At 33.7% G+C, this 25,725-nt stretch overlaps 1 protein-coding gene across 1 annotated transcript in view; it reads left to right on the top strand.

Annotated features, from left to right (window-relative positions):
• Positions 1 to 25,725, top strand: part of LOC115881525 (potassium channel subfamily K member 18) — a 161,293-nt gene that overhangs the window by 99,340 nt on the left and 36,228 nt on the right. Inside the window, exons 2-4 of the mRNA XM_030899051.1 lie at positions 6,678 to 6,881; positions 12,047 to 12,250; positions 13,074 to 13,188. Coding sequence (XP_030754911.1) covers positions 6,753 to 6,881; positions 12,047 to 12,250; positions 13,074 to 13,188 — 448 coding nt within the window. The 5' untranslated portion in view covers positions 6,678 to 6,752. The remainder of the gene's footprint in view (positions 1 to 6,677; positions 6,882 to 12,046; positions 12,251 to 13,073; positions 13,189 to 25,725) is intronic.

Raw genomic sequence — 25,725 nt, 5'->3', positions numbered from 1 at the left:
TATTTTTTTCTTCCAACCTGTAGCCTAATTTTTCAAACTGTCACTGTATTTTTAAAAACAAGTTGTTTACAAAATGGTAACAATAAGACCTTGGTTTAAGTGCAAATAGCCCCGACCGGGACAAGGTGGAGACTGCTTTCGCACATTATTAGTACACATGTATTTAGTAAAGGATAGCTTTTACAATTTTTGTTAATTTTGAAATATTATTAACCCACCAATATAAAATATTTCTTGAAAATGTCACAAGGATTGTATTTCAGTTGAATTGATGCTAAATATCCATGTTATTTGTTAATAAGCTTAAAAAATTAGGAATTTGCATTTCGGTGTTTCATTTTAAAAATTGCTCGATTTTCAAAATTTTTTTGTACGTCACTGAGTTAGAATAATAAACTATTCTTTATCGGTTGATAGAGTTGTTTATTCTCTTTAATTTTTACCTCTTGAAGTTTTTCGCTATAACGCACAGTTTTCGAGTTATTTACATTTATTCCCAAAAAGTACCAAAATTCAAGATGGCGGTGGATTTTTTTTGATGACGCACACATCGGACAAATGGGGACTTTTAGTATGTTAATAAGGGTTACTAAGGCTAACTATTTTCAATGGTCGCAGCTTTCTAAAAATTTTTGCAATTTCAACATGGTGAATGTCATAACTGCACTGGGGTATATTATAAAACGTATTTAACAACGCTACTAACAAAGCATATAAGATCGCATGGTTTGCAATCTATGCTATTATAACCGTTTAAAATTTAAATAAGGCATCATCAAAAATTAATTCACCCTTAAGTTGGATTTATAAACTCAGCAGTTGAAGTTTAGTTGAGATAGCAAATGTTCAACACTGTGAAATGAAGGCGCGAATTTATAGTCAGTTCGTTTTACGTTCATGGAGTTCAGAGATGGGCAATGTCATTACATATCGAACTTGCTTTGCATAATAGCCTTTCCTGGATCGTGTTCAAATCACATCATCGGCTGAACAAAATATTACATGATGACGGCAAAACACATAGCACAAAACATAAAGTTCAAATCATAGAGAAATATAAGGTTTCTTGTTCCTCGAGAAATAAAACATCCTCCATAATTTCTGTACGCACAAACACAAAACTAACAAACAAAGTATATGCTACACAAAATAATAACAAAATTCCAAAATTCAGAACAAAATTGTAAACAATTGCAAATTCTCAATCTTGTCATGACATGTGACAGGTAGCAGGTGGCGACGCTTTGTAGCCCTAACTGAACTATGCAACATATGGCCAAGTTAGACAACCTTTCAAACACTCTTTTATTTTAGTTACTTTATGGTGTGTACTATACTAGGTGTGTGAAAAAGAAACGCTGCTGCTAAAAATGAATCATAAAAATATATAAAAATCTGACGTAAGCCTTTTATAAAATTTTAAATAACAAATCATTTTTTTCATCACAAGTTAATTAAGTCAGCTTTCGAAAAATGACTTAAAATCAAATGACATAAGTTATTACAATGATTTAAATAAAAAAAGACTTAAGTTTTCTGTGAGCTTGCAGGTCTGACACTTCAATAAACCAAAACGATATTTCTCAAAGAGATCTCAATTACATTTTTCTTTTATGCAATTTTCGGAAACTTCGTGCAATAAAATGAATTCTTCTAATATAAGCAGCAATCCTAGATATCGATCGTAACCGATACGACCTGATGTAATTCAATCAGCAACAGATTCCATTCAAATGTAAAATTGATATAAATTGAAAGGCCCTAAACACGAAAATAGCGAAAATAAATAAATCGATGCTATTTGTCGTTCGCGCACAAACTTGATCGATTACGCTGCTCGTCTACAAAAGATTATTCTGTCGTTTTATTAAGAAAAATTGACGTTGGAAAGATAAAATTCCGTCGTCGACGACCGTCAACGCTGAACGGCTGAATTTTCTATGAGCAATTCCCGCGAGAAATTTCGAAATTATTTTCAAAGATCCTCCTCGGTCCGCCAGCTCGTAATGAAATTTTCGATTTTCGTTCGAGTGCACGTGGAGTTTGCACTTGTCCAATGAATGTTTAATAGGCGACGCATTGGCGTACTTGTATCGAATTATATTTAGGTTTTAGGTTGTATGTAGGTTGTTTGGAGTTCGGCAGGGATGTTTCTTAGCGCCTCTACTATTCAACATATTCATGGCAACGCTCTCCATTTTAGTGCATAGCAAACTGCAGTAGGGAGGATTGGGCATTAGATATAGATACGACGGTGGTTTGTTCAATATAAAAAGACTCGGGGCAAAAACATGTACAAAATTCATCACAGAACTTCAATAGGCTGGTGACTGCCCTCTAGTTGCAAAAACGTTACAGCAATTACAAGAAATGTTGAATACATATACCTGGGTATACGAGGCTTTGGGCCTTAAGCTGAACATCGACTAAACTAAAAGCATGTGCACTCTCCCGAAAGATTACAACAATGCTATAAAAATTGGGAAAGAACTATTGAAATATGTAGTGGAATTCAATTACCTCGGCATGGCAGTTTGATTTCGGGCAAAGCTAATATCTACTCTGAAATTAGCAGTGCAGCACAGGATTAGCAGCGCCTCAATAGCATTGAGGAAATTAAAAGACAGGGTTTTCTAGAAATATGACTTGACCACAAAAACGAAACTTACAGTGTACCAAACAATAATAATCTCCACCATGTTATCTTCTTTCTCTTCTTCTTTCTCAGCCTGGTTCCATCCAGTGTTGGATATAGGCCTCTTCTAGGTTTTTCCATGCTTCGCGATCTCTAGCCAATCTTATCCATTTTCTTCCCGCCACTGCCCTGACGTCATCGACCCATCTCTTTTTTGGTCGGCCCACACTTCTTGTTGTTCCCCTAGGTCTCCATAGGATTACTTTTTGGGGCCATCGGTCTGGATTCTGTCCTGCCACATGTCCTATCCATTGCCACTTCAGACTTGCCACTCTTTTAACGACATCTATTAATTTTGTTTTTTAAATTATGTGGGTATTCCGTATTTTTTCCCTAATGGTGACTCCCAACATGATTCTTTCCATGGCTCTTTGTGCTACTCGTAGTTGTTCTGCTGTTTTTCGGGTAATTGCCATAGTCTTTAAGCCATACGTAAGCACAGGTAGAATGCAGCTGTCGTAAGCCTTTTTCATTAGGTTCATGGGCACCTTTTTATCCTTGAAAATATCGCTCATATTTCCAAATGCTACCCATGCCAAATGGATCCTGCGTTTGATCTCCGTATTTTGGGTTTCCTTGCCCAGCTTGATTTTATGACCTAATATATATAATGGTCTACGTTTTCAATAATAACGTTGTCAACGGTAATGTTATGGATATTGTTGCTCATTATCTTGGTCTTCTTCAAGTTCATTTTAAGGCCAATTTTCTGGGATTGGTCATTTAGCTCATTTAGCATGGTGTTTAGTTCTTGAATGTCGGTGCTCAGCAAGACAATATCGTCTGCGAACCTCAGATGGCTAAGGTGTATCCCATCGATGTTTAGACCTCTATTTTCCCATTCTAATTTCTTGAAGACATTTTCCAGTGCCAGTGTAAATAACTGTCTCACGCCCTTGCCGGGTGGTATTTTTTCTGTTTTGAGGTCATCATCTAATTTAACTTGGAAGGTTGCACTATCATAGATATTTTTAATAATGGAATAATATCTGGAATCAATTCTCGCGTGCTCCATTGCAGCTAGAAATGACCAGGTTTCGATGCTGTCAAAGGCTTTTTGGTAGTCTACAAAGACCATGTTATATGAAATGGAAACCTGGGTGCCGATACATGAAAGCATTAAACAAGTTGCAACAGAGAAACCTTAGACAACTCTTAAGAATCAAATGGTTCCATCATGTTTCAAACGTATCGATCCTTAAAAAAGCTAACTGGAGAGTATTGAAGTTATGATTACAAAATCACGCTTAAGATGGGCTGGTCACGTACGCAGAATGTAAGAAAACCACATACCAAAATCTCTGCTTTACGGTGAGCTTGTAGACGGTAAGAGGAGGCCGGGTGGACAACTCAAAAGGTACAAGGATATTTTCCACAAAAACTTAAAGGGGATTAACATGCAGAATGGCTGGGTATCAGCAGCCGATAAACGCAACGGTAAACGCAATGGTTAAATCAAACTCGGTGGCAGCGACGACCAAAAAGTAAAAAGGTAATAAAGCAATGATATTTTTGAATGTCCGGACTGTGGTAGATAGACAACATCACGTTTCAGTCACAGAAAAGCTCATGAAAAATCACGCTTTGCGTGACCATCTTCTGATGCGTTCAAATACTCGTCAGCGAGTAATGGCAGTAGTAGTATTTAGGTTGTAGATTGTATGGGAGGGGGGAAGTTAATCACCGCGACCTTATAGATCAATTGTGTCCTTTTTTCTTGACCTATATCTCATAATACAGTATCAGGGCTTTGACTAAAGCCACTATCTGGACGGTTTTACAGAGGTTAGTTCTCTATCTTCGATATCAGTCGTATCAAAGTTTATGGCACAAATGATAATGTGAATCTTGTAATTCTAATGTGAATGATAATGAATAATCTTATGTTTCCTCATTTTCCCCATAGAATCTGCATTTGCCGTTGTTTCTCAGGTTCAACCTATTGTATAGGTGTTCGTTGAGGAGACAGTGTCTTATTAAAATCCCGTTGCAATTCGAAGATTGTTCTTACTTAAATGAAGGAAAAGTTTTGAGATTTTTCTCGGTTTTAAGTTCCTAGAAATTTCGTCGAATGTTTTATACCCTTGGAGGATTTCCATTCCATGTTACGGATGGAGTCTTCCAGCTTGCTGAGTTCCGCTTTAAGTTTCTTCTTGGGAAGCAAAACGATTCTATAATGGAGTGTTCGCTCCATTTCTAACTAGATCGTTTGCTTTTTCATTACCTGCTACTTCTTGTTGGGTTGGCAGCCAGTGTAGGAGGATTTTATTTTCTTTGCCTAATTTGTTCAGCTTCTCTAGGCATTCCTTGACTAACTTTGAATTGATAGTTAGAAGGTTGATCACTTTTAAGGCTATTTGACTATCCGAGAAGATTAATATTTCTTGTTTCAGATTGTATTCAAGATAAGTTATACGCATCTTTCAATAGAGTAGATTTATGCCTGAAGGCTGCTGGGGTATTTAGTTTTCGGCCCAAATACTTCAATCTCTGTTCCTGATTTGATTTTGAAAGCATCAGTATACCGCGTTATCGTATGATCTTTTAGCTGCTGAGCAAACGTTTACTCTTCCAATTTGTTTTGTTGTTCATTGCTTAGTTGTACATTCTTGGTATGTCATCCACTGGGAGTTGGAGGAGTGGAATGTTCCTTTGCAGGTGTATTCTAATCACTGTCGCAATCCCGTATCTACTAATGACAATGTGCAGTGGTGTGAGGTCTAGAACAATGATTAAAGAAGCTAACAAAGACTAATAATACCCGAGACCAAATTGTTACCATACCTCCAAATAGTTCCATGGTACATATTTTTCTTAAATTAGCTGCTTGATGAAATATATTTTTGATAAATGTTTTGACTACGCCTATGGTGTATGCCGCGGTATCGTACTAATTAATTACGAAAAAAAAACGTATGAAAATGTTAACAAAAGGTACAAAACTAGTATCGACAATGTACTTATAGCTCATATCAAGTACCTACATATAATATCAGAAAAATTAATATCGAATTCAAAAAGAAAACGCTAAAAAGGTGGAGTGGACTGTTTATTTACCTATGAAAACGAAACTCCTGGCTCATTCTCATCGCTGGGACTTTTACACTTGGAAGCTGAACAACTAATCACCATTGTAATAAAGTTTATACAACACAGACTCACAAACTATTAAAAATCGTTAAAATTGTCGCTGATGACCAGGTGATGACTAATTCGTTACATCCAAAAAAATGACTTCTAACATCACAAATTTTGCTGCACCCCGTATATGGGCATTACGTGTCCTTGTATTATTTAGTCATTGATCTAGAATGACCTCCATGCAGAGGATGGGCAGGTTCTCACATTTCAGAATTAAGAAAAGAATTATAAAGTTTTATAGGTGCCCGGTGGCGTAGAGGTACAAGCTCTCGTCTACCAATCTCAAGGTAGTGGGTTCGAATCCTACACTCGGCATTTCATCAGCCGACTATTTTTATTAAAATAAAAATAGTTTGGGTACCTAGGCCGACTCAGCCTTAAATGAGTAGGGATTCACAATCCTGAGGTAATAATAGGCGGTTGAAGCGTAGTGCTAGCCACATTACCTTCCTTGTATACCGAACGGCTCTAGCATGGCAAGCTGTACCTTGCTACTCCCAAGGCGTTAAATATACGGGAGCTATTATTATTATTATTAATTATAACATTTTAATGTTTTTTTTTCTTAAGAGACAATAAATTTGAGGCTTCACATTTATTGAAGAACCGCTGCACTGAAGAAGAACTGCACCTTCTTTTATCATGATCATCATCATCAAAGAACAAGGAAAATACCACACATTTTTATACAGACATTAAGGATTAGATGCAAGAAATATCTCCTAAAATCAATGTAATTTTAACGTGTAAGAAATACTGATACGCCGGATACGCCCACATCTACCTATCTTTATTTCTTCCAAAATTTCTAATTCTACTAATGCAGTCTTCTTTTTTCTAGATTCCAATTAAAAAAAATAATGAGGTGGCAGTGTAGCTGACCAAAGCCGCTTGGGTATGGCGACAGGGTACTAGGATGGACAGGCGGCGGTCAGTGAGGCGACAGGGGCGGCGCTACAGACGGCCTTGGTTCAAAAAATGCAAAGAATACGCTAGAAATTTTATAGCTTTTCTATTTAGTAACGTAGGAATTATTGGACTTGTGGTACGTAATTTGTTCGAATTCTTAAGACACCAAAAACAGTTTCTTGGTCTAATGAGGATCCCGTTGTTTGCAAACCTTCTTCTTGCTTGAAATTATTTTTTTTTAAATAATTTACTTAAAGATAACCTTTAAGTAAAATCATAATAGCGTTACTTATTTTTATTTTTTTGATTAATAGTCTAAGAGCTGGCTACATAAAAAACCTTATCATCGTTACATGGCTAATTTTTTGTGTGAAGTATCTTTTTGTGTAGCCATTATGAAATAGTCATGTATGTCAGCGCGATCCCGGGGCTTAAAGCGGGAGCGGCCAATCGAAAGGGTGAAATTTTGACACTAAAAATATTCCAAAAAAATCCTATATGGGTTTATCGCCACTGCAAGAAAATCTACAAAACAAAATAGTTATTTATGTAAACACTTCTGCGTTAATCTCAAACGGAAAATACTTGTCAGAAGTTAGGTTTAAAGATATACAAATTCGCCTAACGAACAAAAAAATGCTTAACGTTTCGGAAAGTTTATCTCTTTCCGTCGTCGGAAGCAAAAAAATACAAAGAATAAAGAAAAAAACTATTTAATATATTTAAATTCAACTATTCGAGAACACTTTATTTTCTTTAAACAGATAGGTACGTCTACAACCATAGATAAAAGAAAATAATCTTCTATTAAGATAGATATGAAACTTAATAGTAAAATTTTGTGTCAAAGCGCCCCTCCGTGTTCTTAGTAGAGACTACGTTTATCCCAGCGCCTTCGCCATTTCTGCTGTAAATATTTTTTATGTTTATATTTGATTTCAAAGGATTTAGTTTTAAAGTTACACTGATATATTAGTATATCAGAGTAACTTTAATAAAACATAAGAATATATATATTTTACAGTTTATTAAATATAAATTTTGACTATAAGGTAGAAAGTAAATCACAATATTTGATGAAACTTATAAGTACCTATACCATTTCCACAGTTAATTAATAATAAAACTATTTCTGACTATGATATTTAAAATTTAGATAGATAGAATATTAAAAAACATACCGGTATTTGCAGATGCAGACCCAAATTCAATAAAAACCAAAATTTTTCCTTTTCCGAAAATCGGGCTTTTTTCACAGAAAAGGTATTTTTTGATTTATCAACAATCATTGTCAAGTTGACAATATACAGGGTGTTTTCTAATTAGTCTAAAAAATTGTGGTGTGATTCCTCATGTGTTCTTAAAACAATTTTTATATAACCATTGGGTCTAAAGCACTTCCTTTCTGATCTACAGGGTGTTAAAAATTTTAAAAACATCGATATTTTGCGTAACATAAATGGTACACTACTGCTTTTTTAAAGAAAATATATTTTTTTCTTGGCTGGTCATCCTTTTTCAACAAAATTGATCTTTTGAGTTTTTCTTGTTCATCAAACAGTTGCCGAGAAAAAAATAAATATACTTATTAAGAGCCCGCCTTAAGCCGTTTTCTAACGATTTTTTTTTATATTAATTAGGAGACACCCTGTATATGCATATCACAGGCAACCAAATAAACTAGTAACCTCTAAAAATTATTTTTCCTACCACTAGCGACATACCGTGTTTTTAGTGAGTACTAAATTATTTTATCAAAATTTCACCATATAAGTTTCCAGGCAATGGTCTACAACACGTCTACAAAAACCGTTGACGTTCTGTTAAAATGACATTATATCAAGTTAAACTTCAAAATTAACAATTACTACCTGATAACAATTACTTAATAAGGTAAAACCAACAATCCTCAAACTTTCTGTATGATTATTTTTAATGTTTACGTATGTTATGTTCATTTATGTTATGTTCTTTAAAATCAAGGAAGCGATTGCCATAGTAGCGTTAGTTATTTTTATTTTTTTGATTAACCTTTAAATAAAAATAAAATGTCTTAAAGGTTTACATTAGGTTTGTTCCAACAATGTAGAGAACCGCTCTTGGTACGGATATGCTTATAATATGTCCAACATGCTTATACGCAGTAGGGAAAGAGCGTTCCATGTTCCATCCAATAAAAGATTCGAAATTTATATCGAAATTATATTTAACAGTAATACCGTAGGAGTCCAGTGGCTTGGAAATGAACATCAATGACATTCCCCATTTAATTTTACATACAAAATGACAGCGATCTTCATTTCATAGCCATCGCTGACGCCGTTTTTATTCGATCATACGGTATATTTAGTCAACAATAATTCAGATTTCTATAAAAAACTACCTAAAATTATTATTGAGAGTCAATATGAAATATGAATGTCTTTTATCTACTCATCAGTAATCTTGGCTCAAATTTCACTGAAGTGTTATAGCACAAAATGAAGCAGCGCTTAAGGAACTTTTCATAGATAAAGAAGAAAGTACTTAAGCTTGAACTGGAAGGCGTTTACACCCGAATTTGGCAACTCATTAGAGAGAGACTCCAGCCAGATCGAACTTTAAGCTGTTATTAAACTAAAAGGGGTCAGAACTTTCTATTAAATAATATAATTACACTTTCGTCCCAATAATTAGTTACCAGGCTCATTCAAACATGTCTTTAGTAATTTTTGTTTTTGTTTTTAAAGGTTAAATACAGTTTTTAAAGATATGGAAAATTCCCCCAATGCAGCTCATAACCTGATACATAGTATAAGATAAGCGAATATCTAGGCAGGTTATATCCATGCAAGTTATCGTATGTCGACAGGCTGGTTATGAACAGGCTGTGATTATTACGAATTTTTATTTCGGGTTGTAGTGTTGTAATTTCTGAACTGTAGTTGATATTCGCATAAAAGCTGGTGTCTTGGTGTTTTTTGATATGAGAAATTTGATTTCGATGTAATTATAACTGCTACCTGTAGGAAGCGCTGCCTACATGTGTTTCAACTCTTTTGAAGTGTAATAGCGTTTTGTCCGTACTTGTATAAAACTACTTAATGAAAAAATATACATTTCCGTCATTTTTTATGTTAAAAACGCCTCTTGGTAAAAATCGATACGAGGAACCGTTCTCCAGATATTTAGAACGTAAATAGTAATACATGTCATTATTGACAAAAAATAAACATGTTGAGTAGATAGGTAGTTTTTTGACTGAAGTGATAAATTTGGAAACGTTTAATTTTTTTAATATTAAATAAAGATATATGTAATATAAGATAGATAGTAAATTATTAATCATAAATTTTTCGTCGAAAAAATTATAATAAAACAGTTTCTGTTGAACTACAAACTAAAGCAGAGTTTACACTGTGTCACTTTGGATGTACAACCAAAATGAATCACTTAGATTGAATTCATCCAAATTGAACATCCTTGTTTACATATTTTCATCCAGTTCGCAGCAGTTCACTGTTTCATCTTCCGCAGGCTGCTACATCTCCCAGTGTTTTGCCACCTCTCCGAGGTTAGCCGCACGGGTCGGCCTCGGCTGTTTACATTTTCCACTTGCCGTTTAATCTGGATGAATCAACGGTTCGTTGAACGCTCTTTCAACAAAAGTAGGAAGACCGTCAACTTGTTTCATCGTTCAATTTTAGTGTACACTTTGGATGAAACAGTGATGAAAGGCAATTTATACTTATCACTTTGGATGATTCATCCAAGTTGTACATCCAAAGTGACAAATGTAAATGAGCCTTAACAAATTTATTATTTCAGTCTAATAACTATTTACTCAACATGTATAATTCATGTCAATGATGATAGGTATTGATAATGTCGATTCCAAATATTTCGAGTACCATACTCGTAGAGGTTTTTACCAAGAGACCTTTTTTACGTAAAAAACGTCGTAAATGTATTTTTTCAGTAATTTTATACAGGTACGGACGAAAAGTTATAACTCTTCAAACTATTTGTAATATGTGTAAGTCGAGGTGTAAGTGGACCCTCTATACAAGTAGGAATCATATTGACACCAAAATCAAATGTATCATGCCAAAAATACTGCTGCCCAGACACCAATTTTAATCCAAAAATTATTTAGAAAAAGTCGAAATAAAAATGAAACTTACACTCTGTATCTCCGAAACTAAGCATTTTAGGACATACGCGCTTTTTTACTTATTTTTATATACCGGGTGCGTCTTAAAAGTGGCACACCCCTATTACTTTTTTATTTTTTCAGATAAAACAACGAGATTTGGTATGTTAGTATATGACATAAATTAGGATTGATTGACATATTCAACTGTTTTCGGCCACTTCCGGTTTCACTGGAAATTACTACAACTTTTGATTTTTAAATGGCACCCTCGGTATTTTTTTACTTTATTCGATAGAATATGTCACTCTGAATAGAATGACATATCATATGTCAACTTTTGACATTTTTGCATATGGTTTATTTGAAATTGTAAAATGCGGTTCATAACGACAATTTGACTCGAAATACCAAGTGTGTGGTATCAGAATATTCGTAAAAAATGCTTTTTTTCAAATATACTAAGAGGCATCCTTGTTCCATTTGAAAAAACTGATGATTAAAAATACGATTTGGGCATCTTTTAACCGGCCAGGACAAAACATTAAAAACGTTAGACCATCAAATGTATTTTTCCAAGGCTCCTTGATTATAAATTAGTGTTTTTAATACACCCATGGTACTCTAGATCGAAATTTAAAATACAATTTGTTTTTGAGCGAATATGTCAAAAGTTGACATACTGTTGTTAATTTGTTTATTACTCGCGGCAAGAGCTTTATGGTTGAAATATGGCAACCTCGGCCCGCTCGTCGATAGACGACGCGACGGGACGAGTCGGCAGAAAACCCTATAAGTGCATGCGCTCTCAATAGGCAGTGTTGCCATTTTGTTTCCCTATAAGTAACTGTCGAGTTAACAACCTGTATGATATGGCATTCGATTCAGAATGTCATTTTTTATCGAAATCTAAAGTAAAAAAAAGTTGTAGTCATTTCCGGTGAAACAGGAAATTACCGAAAACAATTGAATACGTCAATCAATCCCAATTTTTGTCATACATTAACATACCAAATCTCGTTTTTTTATCTGAAAAAATAAAAAAGTTATAGGGGTGAGCCACTTTTGAGACGCACCAGGTATAATATGTTGCCGAACTTTATCGAATGCAATTCGGACCACCCTGTATATGTATTTTATAAACTTTATTAAATAGATATTTTTTGTAGATAGGATATACTATAGCTGGTTCGTTCATGATTCAAGCTTTGGAACGAGGAAAGCCCATTCCAGTTCAATTATATGCAATAGGAAATAGAACTATGTTCGCCAAGAAGTTGTGGAATATAACCATGGAGCTGAATGCCAATGTCAAGTTAAAAGAAAAGGAGTACCGTGATACTATTGACGTAGAACTGATTCGATTCCAAGAAGTATGTATTTAGTTTTAGTTATAATATAATTTAATAAATCAGGGCCATTCTCAAATCAATATAACATATAGTTTAGTAGTACTTGTATAGTTTATATCAAATACATTTTTAGTCACGTGATTAAGCTTGACCGGCACAGCGTTGCCCACTTTTACATATTTTCTTTTAATAAAAATATTTTAGGAAACAAAAATAAATAAATTATAAATATATAAACAGAAATTATTTAGATCAACAAAACTCACCTTCTTAACAGCACTTAAAGGACACATAAAGGGTCATTCCACCGCTTTCCCGTTCAAAATATTCTAATAAAGTTGTGATGAGTTTTTTACAGCTATTAAGCTATCTTGTTTACTTCACATTAACAGAGGTTCTAAGAAGAAAAAGGTTCGCCTGCAAGGTCTGCTAGTAAAAAATTTTAAGCTTAAAATATTACAAAACAATTCATTTAAATCAAAAACTCGCAGTACAAAACTAAAGTGTCAAAACGAATGACAATATCAGGAAATAAATAAATAAATGTGGCAACTGGACATTTTTTTACAGCAAAGCTACAAGTTGAATCCCCAGCGGGAATTATAAATTTCAGTTTGTTAGCCCCACGCCGAATATGTCCATGGGTGGCAACAATGAAATTAAAAATCGCGCCCTCGATTACGTAACTAAAAGTTTAATTGGTATCAAATATATGTATATTATCGCATACTACTTTTTTTAAATTAGCAGTAAATATATTTTCTAAAATTTTGTGGGAAACAAAGAGTAAACAACAATAAGTAAATTGTAATAGAACATAATTATACATATGTTTTTTTTATAGATTTTTGTAAATTTAACAAGAAAAGGATACGATGGCAGTGATGATGCTTATGGATATAAATCATGGAGTTTTGCAGGTGCATTTTTGTATTCCCTTACGGTAATAACAACTATTGGTAAGTTTTTTAAAGATAAAAATCGATAAAAAATTAAAAAAAAAAACATTATTGTCTTAATTTCTGTTACTATACCGTTTAAAAATAAAATTAAATTTAATCAATAAGTATATTGTAACATTTCCTGTTACAAAGGAAATGAACATAAATTAATAAGAAATTCATAAATGTTACAACAATTTTACTCGAAATATTAAGTATGTGATTTTATCACCCTTTCTGTAGCATTGAACTAAATAAATCTTGTGCTTCCTCAACATTCAACTTCCTCACAAAAAAAAACCGGCCACTAAAAACTAGACCCAATTTCAAAGTTGGGTCTCGCGAACCACTCATTAGATTTTGATGATTTTTCTTTTAAATTGTGAATTAATTCCTTTTTAACGGATCCTTCGTTAGAAATTTTTTTTCCGAATTTATTTTACCAATGGAAGCACAAGAGACAAGCCAAAGAGATAATACAGAAGATTATGCGCAAATCACTTACAAGCAAGTGAAAGAGACAATAAGGAAACTTTCAAAAAAAAATCTCCTAATCAAGATAAAATACCAAACGAGCTAATAAAAAACGCAGGCACGGCTATCATAGAGGAATACACAAAACTGTTTAACATTATATTACAACATAAGAAAATACCAGAAGAATGGAAACAAAGTATAACAATACCGATTTTTAAAAAGGGAGATAAAACAGACCCAGCGAACTATAGAGGAATAACATTATTGAGCACCTCGCTAAAACTTCTGACTAAGATCATTGCGGACAAAATCTCCTCAATAGTGCCAATAAGCGAGGAACAACAAGGATTCCGAAGAAACCGATCAACTACCGATGCACTATTCATACTCAGGCAACTAGTTGAAAAATCCTTAGAATATAACTCTCCAGCCTATCTATGTTTTATCGATTTAAAAAAGGCCTTTGATAGAGTCCAACTAAAAGACATCATCACCATCTTGGAAAGCAGTAATGTCTCGAAAGAACTCACAGAACTTATCAAGGACTTAAACACAATCACAACAACCCAAATAAGAACAAACTTTACCTTAACGCAGCATCTTCGAACTACAACTGGTATTCGCCAAGGCGACAGTCTCAGCCCTCTGTTATTCACACAATCATGGATCAAGTAATAAAAACCGTCAAGAATACTGGATTAGGATATCGAATGGGAATGCATAAAGTAAACATATTATGCTATGCCGATGACGCAGTACTTATTGCAGAGTCAGAGGACGACCTCCAAAGAATGCTACAAGCTTTTAACAGACAGGCAGAAAAACTTAACATGCAAATTTCCACAAATAAGACCAAATGCATGACCATTACAAAGGAGCCTCTACGGTGCAAATTGGTAATAAAAAACAAAACTATTGATCAGATAATGTCATTCGAATACCTCGGATGCAAAATTACAAGCTCAGGATTCCTGGAAGAAGAAGTAAGGAAACAAGCCAATAAAGCTGCCGCAATATCAGGACATCTTAAATATCCCATATGGAAAAACAAACATTTGAGTACAGAATGTAAGTCAAGAATATACAAAACCTGCATACGACCAGTGATGACATATGGTGCGGAAACCAGAGCTGAAACATCAGTAACAAAGAGAATCCTACGAACTACTGAAATGAAGACCTTAAGAATGATAACTGGATACAAATTGAGGGACAGACAGAGAAATGTAGACATAAGAGAAAAGTGCCAAACAAACGACGTTGTCAGATGGATAAGGCAGAGAAGAGAATGGAACCAGCATGTCAATAGAATGGGCCCCGACAGAATGGCCATAATAATTCGCAACAACGTACCCCATGGCAGAAGACCTACTGGACGACCACCTAAACGTTGGCAAGACAGTTGGCAGTCAACTTCGCAAGAGTTGCTTAGACGAGGAGGAAACCGGAACTAAACATACGCCTTCTAAAAGAAGAAGAAGAAGAAGAAGAATTTATTTTGAGCATATACAGGGCACAACAATAAGACGAAGTTTTTTGCCCGAACTTTGTAACACCCTGTAGGGTGCAGCAGCGGTAGTAGCTATTGCTAAAATAAATCGCATTGTAGCCTCAACTTTTGTGAGCATTTTGTTTTTTTAATCACCACATTATCTCTTTTTGTATTGGAGATATGCTGTTTTAAAACGAACGTCTCGGAAAAATTCAGAATCATCTCGGAAAAGGCAGAAAGTTTTATGTGTAAATAATCAAAGCGACATAGGCGAAAACGAATTTATGAGTATTTGCAATATGAGAAAAACGGTTGTCAAATTAAAAAATGCCATTATCTGTAACGATGTTGCTCGTATTGTGGCTTTAATTGGGGATGGCCGAAGTCAACGTTATGTCTGCCGAAACCCTATACCCAGGGTTTCGAACAACATTCCAGGATGCCTGGAATCGGTATACGGAAACGGGAAATTTCACCAGGCCAGTGGACACTAGATATTAGTTCCTTAAAATTTCTTTACCTTTTTTTAATTTTCATGTTTTAGTTAGTTTACATCTACGTTCTGATGTTTGATTTGATCTTAAAGCTTTTTCGAGGCGTTTGTTTTAAAGCAGCGTATCTCCAATACAAACAGAGATAATGTCGTGTTTAAAAAAACAAAATGCTCACAAAAGATGAGGCTACAATGTGATTTGATTTAGCAATAGCTACTATAGCTGCTGCACCCTACAGGGTGTTGCAAAGTTTGGTCAAAAAACTTCGTCTTATTGTTGTGTCCTGTATATGCTCAAAATAAATTCGGAATAAAAATTGCTGACGTAGCATCCGTTAAGAAGGAATTCATTTACAATTTAAAAAAAAAATCATCAAAATCTAATGAGTGGTTCGCGAGAAACCCAACTTTGAAATTGGGACTAGTTTTTAGTGGCCGTTTTTTTTGCCGGTGAGTGTATATAAAAATTTTAAGGTGTTCGTTTTTCGTGCCGGTGAGTGTATATTTTTGGAAACTAATTAAACTAAATTAAAAATAATTCTGCCGAATTTATTGAAATTCATAATTTTAATAATCTCTGAATAATAACATCAATTTTATTATCCAAAACATCGCTTGTTTTTATCGCCTCGCCTGCCATCTAAACGCCCTAAAAAGCGAATAAAACTTTGACAAATACGCTGTTCCATCAAAGCGTAAATCTTAGTATATTTCCCGGCCGAAATGAGAAAGGAAAATGAATGTCGCCTAGGAAAATATTTTTCAAAGCTCTGCGCGAGGGGGAGAGTGAAGCACTTAATCCTCGCTGCTGCGGCCCTGCGTTTTCTCTATTCAAACTTACATATTTCCCGTTCCAGTTGAAAAAATTAAGATTTTTTCCGAGGAATTTCTTATTCGGCCTGATGGTCCTCGGTCGCGTTCGAGCTTTTAGTTCGAGATAAAAACAGTTTTCCGGAACTTAATTTATTGTGACTGTTTTGTCGTTTAGTTTTTTTTTCTCTTGAAAATAGGACATGTTTTAACCCAGTTCATCGAAAATGTTCTACTGTTATATGTTTTTTCGTACAAGTTGATTGTTTTGAATATAAAAATTAAGGAAGAAACATTTCAACAATCTTAGGTCAAGCGCGATATAGGCCACTGCATTTAAGCTTAGACCCGGAACAAATTAATATAAAGATGAGACTGGTGGCAAATGGTAGTGTTTTGTGTCCTGATTAACACACTAAAAGTCCCCATCCCTCCGTTTTGCATAACAACCTTAAATCATGGCCGCTATCTTGATTTTCGGTACTTTTTCTATAAAAGCCACTGTTAACTGAAAAACTGCTTAAAACTTTGAAAAATTGCAAGAGAGGAAAATTAAAGAAGATAAAAAAATACATAAAATAAAGTTATTTTTAGGTTGCTACCTATGTATTCTTATAGGTTAACAATCAACGAAATACTAGGAAGTTATGAAAATTATCAATTTAAGAAATTAAATTATTATTTCAGCCTTAAATAGGATCATATTATATAATGTAGATATTGTTCATACATCTATTTATTATAATATTCATATAACAGTATTAAAACAATCTAAATAAAGGCTAGACCGTCACGTCATAAAGGTGACACCAGGGGCGCTATTCTGTAAAATCGTCGGTATCGGTAAGTTACGACAGCTCTCGATACGTATTTGTATATAGTAAAAATGTGTTAATTGTTGTTGTCATAGTTACCGATCAGTCCTATGGCAGTTATCGCAAATTTGTACCGACGAAAATCGGTTTCTCTACCGTGCCCTTGTCAACCTCACGGTCGAGATACCGAGAGTCGTCGGTATAAATTTGCGATATCTGTCATAGGGCCGATCGGTAACTATGACAACAACAATTAACACATATTTACTATATGCAAATACGTACCGATAGCTATCGGTAACTCACCGATTCCGACGATTGTAGGGGCGCTATTCTGTACAATCGTCGGTATCGGCAAGTTACCGACAGCTATCGGTACGTACGGCCAATGAGCGTCGTGTTGATTGTTGTTGTCATAGTTACCTATCGGCCCTATGACAGATATCTCAAATTTGTACCGACGACTCTCGGTATCTCTACCGTGAGGTTGACAAGGGCACGGTAGAGATCAAACTTTAAGGTATAAAAAGTGTTATTATTAATAAAATAGATTGTTTTATTTATGTTGTTTTATTTATTCCTGTGGAATATTACAAATTTTTATTTGTACATAAGTTATATTGATAAAAATATAATCATAAATGCGTGAAGTTTGATGAAGCTTGAATGTAACAAATAGTTCTTTTGTATATTTTTTGGTATGTGGTGTCTTGTTTTTGTTTGTTTTGTATTAACACATACCGTTTTTTGTTAAATAAAATAACTCGATTACATTTTTTTTATACAGTTTTTTTACGATATTTTCAAGTAATCATTTGTCACTCAAGTTTTAAGTATATTTCCTGTTATGCGTTCCAGTTGTACCAACTTATTTCTTTGTAAAATAAAACAAACTACTTTGAAATTAAAATGACAGACACATCTATCACTGTCAAGGATATTGTCGTTGGACAGACTATACTTGTAATAAATGCATATCCAGAGTCCAAAAAGAACAGCTTTTCTCATTACTAATACATGTTTATATAGTATCATTCCTAATCTTCACAGAGAGTATGATTTAACTTAGTTTTTTATTTCTTATTCCTCAAAGAGGATAAAGAAAAAAGTTTGTTAAACGAATTAATTCGGTATTAGTTCAGCCCACAAAGATGTCTTTTAAAAAATATCCGAATTATAGGATACAATAAAAAAAATGTTTACGAGTTTTCCTTTAGCGATTTTAGTAATTAATCTAATTTTTTTCTTTGGATAAAAAAATCCTTTCGATTTAGAAAGATTAAGTCGAAGAAATTGCTAAAAGCTTTTTCATGTTTTTTTTTTATTTATGAGTAAATAAGAAGATAAAAGTAAATAAATAAAAAAAACTTGGAAAGTTTCTGAGATGATTTAGGATGACATTTTTTATAGAAAGATACAAAAATAATATTTAGAGTTCGCTGTAAGTAGTTTAAACTGTATAGCTTTGAACAAAAGTAAAAAAAAAAAATTATCTGTGATTGTGATTATAGTGGATATTTTAGTTCGATATCTTCTATAAATAAATAAATATATTGTTTCAGATTTTGTAAAAAAAATATAATAGAAATATTTTTAGGGGTAGTATATTTCGACTCTGAAACACTCTATATGATTTTTTTCGCGAAAACAAAATTTTGAAAATTTTGAGAGGATTTTTGGAAAATTTTTTAGTTTTTAGTTAAAAACCATAATTTTTTGATAATATGGCAACATTGCTAGTAGATTAAATTTACAAGAAAGAAAATCCGGAAAAGATTCATTGGTTCTCAAAATTTAAAAAAAAATTTTTTGGCTAAAAAAACATATCTTGCAGTGAAACATTTTTCTTTTTAGAACATCTTTTAGTGCGAAGTGTGCAAGATAGCTTAATAGCCGTTGTAAAAACTCATCGCAACCTTATTAGAATATTGTAAACGGGAAAACGGTAGGTAATGGCCCTTTATGTCCTTTAAGATGAGTTTTGTTGATGTAAATAATAACTGTTTATATATTTATAATTTTTTTTTTGTTTCCTAAAATAATTTTGATAAAAAGAAAATATGTAAACGTGGGCAGCGCTGTGCCGGTCTTCAAACTTAATCACGTGACTAAAAGTTTATTTGATATGATTTTATACTACTGCACTACAGTACTTATCTAGAAAAATTTGCTATAACTGCTTCCAGTTACAGTAAATTAAATTTGAACTTACTATTTTAGTTTCCTCTTAATTTAGCATATTTGGAAAGAGTTCCCTTAAAGTGCTTCTTTAAGGGAAGAAAACGTCTCTTAAGAGTTGAATTTTATACAGAATTTGCCGTTAAACTTTTAATAATATTAGCCACTTCGTAGAAGACCTGGAAGTAGGTGTAATGAGACAAAGAGAAAATTAACCTTGAAATACGACCATATTTATCTAGATAATGAGTTTGTATTAAGTAATTTAGAAGGAAATAACTTCAAGGCACTCGCGATTAATTTGCGCCCGAATTTGTTTTCCTAATTATAAATTCTGGAAGTTTATTCGAATCCGAAAATTAGAATTTTGTCCAAATTATGGCGCACATTTTTACCGTTGAATCCAGTGGCGTCTACTGGGGAAATTTTCAATGCGCTCTAGCGTTGATTGAAAGAATTGGGAAAGGTACGCAACCTAATGGGCAAATTCGTGACAAGGCTGATTTGATTTCCCCTTACATCTTAAGTGTTAAGGTACATTTAGGGTGAGAGCGTCGAGCGTCGCGTCGTGTCCGCTTCGCGTCCGCTCGTTCAGGCCGAGAGCGTCAGCGCAGCGTCATATAAGCTTGTTGTGTAGGTTTTCAGTTTGTAAAATGGCTTCAAGGAGAGCAGTTTGTCTAATGTCACTATTAGAAACACCATATTTTACATCCAAATTACTCTTAGATTATTAATTATTATAATAATAATAATAATAATAGCTCCCGTATATAGCGTTTAACGCCTTGGGAGTAGCAAGGTACAGCTTGCTATACTAAAGCCGTTCGGTATACAAGGAAGGTAATGTGGCTAGCACTACGCTTCAACCGCCTATTATTACCTCAGGATTGTGAATCCCAAGTACTCATTTAAGGCTGAGTCGACCTGGGTACCCAAACTATTTTTATTTTAATAAAAATAGTCGGCTGATGAAATGCCGGGTGTGGGAATCGAACCCACACTTTGAGATTGGTAGACGAGAGCCTGTACATTTACGCCACCGCCATTATTATTTATGATTAAAATACTTAAATTTTATGTAATTTATTATTATTCTATTAAACTAATTAATATATTTAAGAATTTATATTTATAGGCATTAACACAACGAAGGCTAAATGAGAAGTGCCTTTATTCTGGTTAAAAACCTTAGATAAGCACTAGCCAGACCAAATTCCTTTAAACTACAAAAACATTCACATTTTACAGTTATTACAAATACTTAATTTTTATTTTATTTTTTATGTTTTTATTTTAAGAGATTTAATCCAAATTATTATTCTATTATATTACAATAAGTAAAAATAAATCCATTAGTAAATACCAGCCAATGGAGAATTAATGACGACTCTAATTGATCCTTTTCAATTATTGTGATACTTTTAGCGGGTATACAAACCCCAAACAAAGAAATTTCGAGAGCTCTAATATATTTACTCGTACTGTGAAAAAATACTTACTAGAAATACCTAGAATTGTAGGTATTTCTTCAAGTAGTCGATCATGCAGATTTCTATTTTTATATTGAGGCAATTTTTGAATTCCACAGTGCAGATCTTGCCTTTATTTCGGCGATTAGCACCTCTGCGTACTGATCCTCAGACACCATGACAATCACTGAATTCCATTTCGTGGCGACGCGGACGCGACGCTCGACGCTCTCAGCCTGAATGTTCCTTTATACGGTGGAGCCTCTAATCATTAACCTAACCAAACCAAACCAAACGCATAAAACACTCGTTTTCTCTCATTTGTCCAGCGAAGGAATATCGAAGACGGTGTGGAACTGAAAGCGACAGTGTTGCCGTATTATAATGTGGAATATCGGTAATACGTTTGACGAAAATAAATCTTTGAATGAAAAATCCGCGTTTATGTAATGAACTGGGGCGTATACAGGAATTTATATTAGGGGGGGCGCAAATCAAAAAAGTAATATAGAATTTGCTTTTTAGGCGTCATTTTTAACCCAAAAGCCTAATATTTAACACAATTTACAGTTTTTAGGGGAAAGGGTTGGAGCCCCATGCCCCCCCTCTGTATTCGCCGCTGGTAATAAAAATTTATTTCTGCTAAACATAGAATAAGCAACAAAAATGAAAATTCTTTTATAGATACTAAATATTTCGTATGATCGGAAAAAAATTCGGCTTGGAAATGACGATTATTGACATTTACCATAATATTTTATATGTGAATTAACAGCAATCTTCATTTCCAAAACAACTCTGATACCGTTCTTTGTTTAATGATATAATATTATATTAAATTGTTTAATGATAGAAGATCCGTATTATTAACGTGCTGTACCCAAAATCCGTAAATCTACGGATTAATCCGTAGTTCTGGCAACACTCTCTCCAGCAACCAACCACTCTTTCGACTGAAAGCAGAACTACGCTACGGTATTCTTTATCCGCTGCGCTGTAAATGATTATCAGCGCGCAGCGGCGCAGAGCTAAACTAAATTTCGGGCAGCGTGATGGTAACCCAGCTACATCTCGGACAGATTTTGTGCATCGAAATTGCCCATATAAAAGGTATAAAAATAACAGGAAATTTTAAACTATTTTTATTTAGGGAATTTTTATCTATTTGCAATAAATATGGTTTGGCTTACGTCTTTTACTAGGTATTCGAATATTTTGCAGGCCAGGCTATTATATTAATTTAGGAAAAATCATGCAAAATACTATTTGGGAGTTAGCGAAATCGCCCAAGGTTAGAACACTATGATTTCCGTGGTACATAGATAATATGATTGTTAGGTTAGGTTAGATTAGTTACTGAATTTACTATATTTTGTCTAATTTTAAAACGACACAAATGTTGTATTTATTAATATTCCGGTATATTTGTATAAACCTTTGACGCTGCAGGTAGAAGTTTTGTTTGTTGCCAGGTTACTATTGTATTAATTGATCTGTTTATAAATTGTTGTCAATCGGTTGTTGTCAATCGATTTCAGTTTTTTTTTTGTCAAAAACACGCCTTTCACACGAATTCGGTACACATTTGAGTACGTTTCCATTAAAATGGAGGAAATATTAAAAAAAAACTGAAAAAGCACGACAAGCATTACTTCCACCTTAAAAGTGAGCCCATTTATCAAATGGAATATAAAAAATACCTTCAATGGATGGAACAGAAAAAAATATTGTAGCAGGGGAAGTCGATGAAGCTGTTCTCTTGTATTAATAATTTATTATAAGTGATATTAATGGTGTAAATAAATTATTAGAGCAGTTAGATGAGTGTTTATTTTCATTTTACATTAATACTCAAAATCTCTATTGCATTTCTTTGTTGTCACTTAAAAAAGGTAGAGGGAATTATGTCATCTTAACTCCCGTTAATACTGTCCCCAGGAAGTTATGAAACTATTTATGGTTAACGTAATCAAGACGATAATAAGCTTGTATATTAATTCAGCAAATGATAAAATATTTTCTTATTTGATAATAGAAGTATTTTAGATATTTTTTGTGTGTAGATTTAGCGTCACCCACCATCTGCCGCGCCGCCACTGCACGTTACCCATTATCTCGTGAAATTAATAACAAGTCAGGTCTTAACTTTACTCCATGTTTAATTTCGGTATTCAAAGTTAAATTTTGGACGGAGACCAGTATTTATGATTTTCGAAGCTGTAAACTGAAGGTTTTTAGTAACAGAAAAGTTCTAAACTTGTTTTAAAAGAATTTGCCTTCGACCAAAAGTATTTATTTTCGTGGAACTTGAAAAATAGGTTCGACAGGGAGAGATATACTCGTACTCCCTGAAACAAAAAGTTTTTTTTGGTTATGTAAATTTGATTATGAGCAAACGGTCACTACACTATTCGCGAAATAGCTCGAGGTAGGTCAAGATCGAATAGTATAGAGGGTTACCTATCTAGTGTTTCCTCGTCTACCTTTGTCTCGTCTCGGCTTATTTTCATTTCTTCTAAACTATTCGTGAAATTTTGGCGAAGCGCGTGGAATTATTTGTTTGGGGGACTTCAATTTCGTGTTGTTTCGAACTGCTTCCACATCATATCGGTTTGTAAACCTGAGTCAAAGGACAAAAATCATACTTCAGATTCTATTGAAAACTGGGTTTTTAAATTATTTTGTCTCATTTTATTCATTTGTATTAGCAAACTTAAAAACAATTTTTTAAAGTAAACAAAATAAATTGAAAATATTTTTTTTTTGTATCGTATCTTAATTATTATGGAAGATATCTGAGAACTTAAATCGATTATTATTAATTGATAACTGGTTATAATTGGTTATTGATAATAAACCAGTTGTTTATCCAGTGGCGTCGTAAGTACTTAAAAAAAATAACAATAAAAATAAAAATGTCTTATTTTAATAACACACCCTGTATCAATATTTATCAAAATTAGAACTTAAGTATCTTGGATAAGGAGGATTCAATATAATTTATCAGATATGAAATAAATACTGTCCTAAGGGTAGTTTACTCTTGACTCGAAAAATACCAAACCCCATTAAAACGTACATCTATGAGGTATCGCATTTCTTACCCTGGGCAACATGTACGTCTTATAGCCATACAGCCTCCTACTAAAAATGAAAAAGATCGCTCAACAAACAACCAAGATATTGGCTCGTATCCATCTTAAGTGGGACACCCTGTATAAACATTTATTATTTACATCAATAAAACTCACCTTTTTAAGAGACATAAAGGGTCATTACTACCGCTTTCCCGTCCAAAATATTCTAATAAAGTTGCGATGAGTTTTTTATGGCTATTAGGCTTATTATCTTGTACACTTCGCACTAATAGAGGTTCTAAAAAGAACAATGTTCAGCTGCAAGGTCTGTTAGTAAAAAGTTAAGTCAAAACGAATAGTAATGTCAGGAAATAAATAAATAAATGTGGCAACGTGACATTTTTAACAGCAGAGCTAGCACCTGAATCTCCAGCGCGAAATTTAAATTCCAGTTAGTCAGCACGGCGCCGAATATGTCCATGGTTGACAATAATGGATTTAAAAATTGGGCCCTCGATTACGTAATTAAAAGTTTAATTGGACATGAAATATATGCATAGTCCTTCCATAATTAGCCTAAAAATATTAGGCACTTTTTTAGTGAATTAAATGGATTGCTATGGACGTGATTTGCCTTTTTGAATCATCGTCTGTCGAAAGAATCATAAAAGAGAGTATAGTTAACGCTGTACGAAAATTGCCCTGGTCAGGTAGTATATTAATAAACATTAAAAGTATTACATTTCGCGATGTTTCAGTTGCCTTTGATGTATCATACATTTCGCGATGTTTCAGTTGCCTTTGATGTATCATAGTTGGTTTCAACCCTATCTATTTTGACATAGTTTAAATTATTGGTACGAGTTTCTCAATGATAATGGTCCCGACAACTTAACGCTATTTGAATATATTGAGTTTTCATCGCAGTGCATGTAACAAAGTTGTTTTCAGTTTAATAACAATTTCTATGAGTAGAGCAAAGGGATTGCAATGAGTAAGTTTGAAGTAGAGATACAAAATCATATTTTAATTACTTCCCGGATAGAAATGTGGATAATATATTTGCTCTCTGGCTGTCTAAAATGATATTATGGACATAACTATTTCAAACTCATTTATACAATATGTCCCCGGGTTGTCTTTACAAGAGGAAACACTTTTTTAGTATTGACTTTTTGAGAAAAGTGCATTCTTCATAAAAAAATTTGCTTGTCCTAAAATGGGTAATCTCGTTTATACTTTTCCAAATTTCCGTATACCGTTTTAGAGAAAATTAAAAAAAGTTGAAATATATATTTAATATCAATTAAACTTTTAGTTACGTAACCGAGGGCGTGATTTTTAAATTCATTGTTGCCAACCATGGACATACTCGGCGCCGGCCGCGCCGACTAACTGGAATTTAAATTTCGCGCTGGGGATTCAGGTGGTAGCTCTGCTGTAAAAAATGTCAATTTGCCGCATTTATTTATTTATTTCCTGACACTGTCATTCGTTTTGATACTTTGGTTTTGTATTACGGGTTTTGGTTTAAATAAACAGTGTTGTGACATACTTTAAGCTTGAAAATGTTTAGCAGACCTTGCAATCGAACATTGTTCTTTTTAGAACCTCTTTTAGTGCGAAGTGTACAGGGTGGGTCAAATTCGACGCTTTTAAATGGAAACACCCTTTTCTATAGGAGATAGACAAAAACTAATATCGGTGTCTGGAGCTCAATTTTTATCAAAATCATGATGGTGAA

The sequence above is a fragment of the Sitophilus oryzae genome, unplaced genomic scaffold, assembly GCF_002938485.1.
Source record: "Sitophilus oryzae breed Bouriz unplaced genomic scaffold, Soryzae_2.0 scaffold_172_pilon_pilon, whole genome shotgun sequence".
Lineage (NCBI taxonomy): Eukaryota > Metazoa > Arthropoda > Insecta > Coleoptera > Curculionidae > Sitophilus > Sitophilus oryzae.
Note: the sequence above shows the minus strand (reverse complement) of the source record. Positions and strands in the feature narration are given on the sequence as shown.